This window comes from Cyprinodon variegatus, unplaced genomic scaffold, assembly GCF_000732505.1.
Source record: "Cyprinodon variegatus isolate N-32 unplaced genomic scaffold, C_variegatus-1.0 Scaffold257, whole genome shotgun sequence".
Classification (NCBI taxonomy): Eukaryota; Metazoa; Chordata; class Actinopteri; order Cyprinodontiformes; family Cyprinodontidae; genus Cyprinodon; species Cyprinodon variegatus.
In genome coordinates this window covers 745,669-750,638 of record NW_015150710.1, presented here as the reverse complement: position 1 = coordinate 750,638, position 4,970 = coordinate 745,669, and the positions used below count along the sequence as shown (strand labels likewise).

The 4,970-nt window shown below is 45.7% G+C and overlaps 1 protein-coding gene across 4 annotated transcripts in view; it reads left to right on the top strand.

The window, feature by feature from the left end:
* The window catches only part of arid1b (AT-rich interaction domain 1B), a 44,772-nt gene that overhangs the window by 28,918 nt on the left and 10,884 nt on the right, over positions 1-4,970 (top strand). For 3 of the 4 annotated variants that reach the window (XM_015382491.1, XM_015382487.1, XM_015382490.1), the window contains 4 exons: positions 972-1,115; positions 1,307-1,516; positions 1,628-1,838; positions 4,376-4,511. In XM_015382491.1, the coding sequence (XP_015237977.1) occupies positions 972-1,115; positions 1,307-1,516; positions 1,628-1,838; positions 4,376-4,511 (701 nt within the window). The remainder of the gene's footprint in view (positions 1-971; positions 1,116-1,306; positions 1,517-1,627; positions 1,839-4,375; positions 4,512-4,970) is intronic. The other variant, XM_015382489.1, reaches the window with a different exon arrangement.

Sequence of the window (4,970 nt, the reverse complement as noted above, 5' to 3'; positions counted from 1 at the left end):
ACTCTGAATTAAAAACACTGATCATTTCTTCAAAAGTATGAAATAATTTCATATTAAAAATACTTTCAGAAGTTTGAATTCTGAATATGACCGGACTTCTCATTTTAAGATCTTGGCTCTTTCTCTGTGTTAAAACTGGGATCTTGTTCCCTGTCGAGCTAAAACACTCATTGATTGGGTGGAGGATGGTGTTACTAGAAAGCTGATATCTCCTTAACCTCTGGTTTAATGTGTCTAAAGCCTATTTCCCACTGAAAATAGCAGGTTAACGCGTGTTTTTCAAACACCGCTAACAATCGCCATTTTACTCCCTTCTTATTGGCAGATAAAGCTAGACCTCCACTCCCCTCCCCCCGTCAATACATGTTGACATCGTCACGTTAGGTTAGCTTTGATTATGTCACCTGTGCGACAAAAATCAGGAAAGTAAACAATGGAGAGCAACATGGAAGGAAGCCAGGGATTAGTCGGTGTGTTTTATTGTTTCTCTCTATTATCCACCTGAATCCCCTCACTAGAGCTGCTCCATGTTTATCGGATGTAAACAGAGTTGTTTCTGCTTGTTATATCGGAACCAACCGGCGCGGTGTGTTGACGTCCGAACAGTCGCATTCCATGGTTTCATGTAAATTAGCGGGTCAACCATCAGTGAACTGTTCCTACTGCCACTAGAAGCTGATTGTTCGCGGGGTTAAATGGGTTTTTTGTCCAGTGGGTAAGGCGTATTTTACCACTGCAGCAGGATTACACCAGGTAGCGCTAGCTGACTTATTGTTTTTTAGCTTTCACTCTTCAGACGACCGCCTGGTTTCCAGCTCACCTCAGATTGATTCATCCCTCTGATCCAGGCGTGTTAAAGGGGGAAGGCTTCATGTCGTAGGCTCAGGTTGAGATCCGGCGGTTTAGTTCTTGGTGATTCCTCTGATCGCTCTACGCTCTGACCTTGGGTCTGGTTACCGTGTGTTTCCTAGCAGGATGGCTACAGCTCCCAGTGCGGGCCGCACCCCCCCACCCCCTATCCCATGTCCCCCGGCTCGGCCAGCGTGTCCTCCTGTGTGGGGGAGGACGGCGATGGCATCAGCTGCCCCGCCTGGCTCAGGACTCCTCCCAGCCCGGTAAGCCCCTCCCACTAAGATTCTTCCTGGCGCATTGTTTACCTGTGATAAATGAATCCACTGTCGGTTTCCTTGGATACTGAGTTCGACTTCAAAGACTAAGAACCTTCAGAAAAAAAACGACGGCTTTAATGCGCTGCAGTTTACAGTTTTTACCTCTGAGAGCAAATTGATGTCGTCTCTGTGTCCAGAAGCCCAACGCTGCCACCATGACCACGGAGAAGATCACCAGGCTCTATGAGATGGGCTCAGAGCCGGAGAGGAGGCTGTGGGTGGACCGCTACCTGTCCTTCATGGAGGAGAGAGGGACGCCGGTCCCAAACCTACCGGCGGTCGGGAAGAAGCCTCTGGACCTGTGCCGGCTTTACCTGGCTGTGCGAGAGGTCGGAGGACTGGCCATGGTGAGGTTTCCCTCGCTGCTCTTTGCTCCGGTTGCCTCTCTAATCAGTAAACATGTTTTCTATCCTCGGGTTGATGGATCCGGTTTGGGTCTGCGTCTTTCCACGTTTCAGGTGAACAAGAACAAGAAGTGGAGAGAGCTGTCATCCCTGCTGAACGTAGGGACGTCCAGCAGCTCGGCCAGCTCCCTGAAGAAGCAGTACATCCAGTACCTGTTCGCCTACGAGTGCAAGATGGAGCGAGGAGAGGAGCCTCCGCCCGAGGGCGCCGGCGACACCAAGAAGCCCGCTTCCCTGCAGGCCAAGGCTCAGCCGCCTTCTCCAGGTGAGACAACATGAAGCGCGGCGCCCAGAGAAGCCGCTGCTCTTTCACAGATGGAGTGATGTAACGGCCTCGTGGTGAGCCGTCTGGTGAGAGCTCAGTGTGAGCAGAAACACTAGTGACCTCATTTTGACCCAGTTACCCACAATGCCTCTGTGATCCCACTCTGCAGAGGGAAATAAACACGTTTCTGTTGTCTTATAAACATGATAGAAAACAGGCAGGTTCTCCTTTTTTTCTGCCTTTTCTACCTGATTTATATTATAATAATGTAGAATAATGTTTGTTTCCAGACTTTTAAAAACCTGATTTCTTTTTTAAGCTTGAAAAATAACAGAAACCTTTCTGATCCAAATCATAAATGAACAAAAAAATGTTTTACTCAGACCTTATGTGACTGAAACTCCAATAAAAACAAAAAAATATATATATGTATCCTCAGTCTAAATAAAAGATCCCAGATTTTCTCCATCCAGTCTGAGTGAGTTTAGCTGCTAATAGAAAAGAAAATATTACAAACTGTCAATCATTTTCCTTCCATTTCACTGTAAGGATCTAGTTAGACCCCAAGATCAAGGTGTAAATACTTTTCCAAGGTGCTTTTGTCAATCTTAAAACCCATTTTCAACCATTTAATAAAAATAATCAGTTCTATTATGTTGGTCAAAGGTTACTAAGCTTTATCTGATAGTAAAATAGTTCATAGAGCAGAAACATGTAGCAGCTCATCTTTTCTAAACTGTGTTTGCAGTAAATGATTGTATCTGGTTATTAAAGGGCAGCTGGTTTGATTTAGTTTGTAAGAAGTCTGCAAATAAACAAGCTTTAGATGTTTCCACAGAGATCTGAGGGCCCTCTCACGCCGCCGTATGCCTGACGTCCCTCTTCTAAAAACCTGGCATAGCCTGAACTTTTGTATTAGGGATGGAACGGTTTATGAAAACCGTCCGAACCGTTGGGTTTGACTGTCTCGGTTCGGTTCGCGTGTGTTGCGTTCGGTTCATGCTGCTCCTTTTTCTCATAGGCGAAGCGTTTACACTCCAGAGCAGAAGGTGGCGGTACTGCGACCAAAGCCAACCGCCAGTAGTAAACAAGAAGATGAAGAAGCGAAGCAGCGTAACCGGGTGTAGCAGAAAAAAATCAGTTGTTGTGGAGAATTGTGTGGGTATGGCGAGTGGGAAAGAACAGGAGTTGGAAGACGCGCCAGCAGCACTTTATAGGTCTGCTGTATGGGACCACTTTGCATTTAGAGTGACCTACGATGACGGCGGAAAGAAAGCTGTGGATAAAAGTGCAACAGTGTGCAAGCATTGTGCAACATGTTTTGTTTATGCTAACAGCAACACGACCAACATGTCAGGCTAACGCCGAAATCCCTCATACTCCGTCAGCGCTGCGCTCCAGACCAGCTGCTCAAAGCAAAGCCTACAGCCTCCACTGTGGCTCCCGTCCGCATGCGCGAGATTATTAAATTCAAAGCCGCAAAACATGCGGAAATGATTCAGGGTTTCCGCGGAACATAAAAAATAATTACAATTCATTAATTTTTGGGGAGTTTTTCATTGATTTCATAAATTTTTATGGGAGTTCGGTGTAACAATCAACATATACCGAACCGAAAACCGTGAACCGAACCGAAGCGTGGATTTTGTGAACCATTCCACCCCTATTTTGTATTTGTTCAATTTTGGATGTATGCATAGAGTATTCATAACGAGTCCAGAACTTATGTCCATTGACTTAACTAACTTCTGCATAAAGCATGGCAGCATAGATGTCTTTGACCTAGCTGCTGTTTACCGCCCGCCCAAAAAAAAAAAGAGTAAAGAAAAAGAGAGAAGATTTGCAATCGCAGCAGATTTACCGTCATGTCTTCTAGGAAGTTAGTTGGTGGTGGGCGTGAACGAGGGGAGGATCCATCACTCTCACCTTCTGGCTCACCCTATGATGAACTGACGGTTTCCTCCTGTGAACCCCCTTTATACCAAAACGCTGCCAATACGCCGTTATACAGTAGCTGGAAGGTAGAAACACCTTCAGCGCTCGTCTGGAACACGTCAGATACGTTGATATGCGTTGGAGAGAAGTTCTTGATAAGTTACGCAGATGTTATGCACAAGTTAGAGGTTTAGGATAAGCTAGACGCCACAACTGATGAGGAACTTAGACTGAACTTAACCATCAGATAACTTAGCTGGAACTTATGTCCCATGTATGGCATACACAGGCATACGTCACGACTTGCTGTATGTTGACGTGTGTCAGCGTAATCATAACTTACCCAACATATGCCTGCGTTTTTCCCAGATTTTTCATACGTCAGGCATTAGCTGGTCTGAATTGTCAAGGTGTGACTGAGGCCAGAGGTTGGTTAAGGTTAGAAATGAGTTTTGAATCCAGACGGCTGCAAAGGAGAAGAATGTGAGCAGGATTGTGGGTTTATGGTGCAACAGTAACGTGGTTCCTCGTGCCTCTAAAGCTGCGTCTCGCTGCTCAGCCTCTCAGGTTGGATGCTGATGCTCTGATCTGTGTCTCTGCAGCAAACTCCGGCTCCCTGCAGGGCCCCCACACCCCGCAGTCCAGCAGCAGCTCTCTCACTGAAGCTCCTGTAGACCTGAAGCCCCCGACCCGCTCCTCCACCCCCCATAACCAGATGGGTCCCCAGTCTGGAAACAGGTAGGGGAGGGGCGTACGGCCTTTGTTGTTTCTTCTCTGTTGCTTTTCTTTTTTTTTTAAATCTTCATTTAATATTTGTTTATCTGACTGTGTTCATTATTCTTTCCCCAATAAATAAAAAAAGTCAGAATTTATCCTTATCTAGAGTCTATTAATAACAGGAGGAGATATGCAGCTCTAGATGAGCCAAGCGTGTGATGATGTCATCAGTGCGCTTCTGTTCCCATTGACCCAGATTTATACTGTTTGCTCCATGAGTCCAGACTTTCCTGTGTTCTTCTCAGGAACATACTTGGCGAAGACACAAGTCCGTACTCGCGGTGTTGTGAATTGAGAAATGGCCTAAGACTGTTAGGGCTGCAACTAACGATTTTTTTAAAAATCGATGAATCGGCCGATTATTTTTTCGTTTAATCGATGAATCGGACAAAAAATATTTTTTATATTAACCTCTTTATT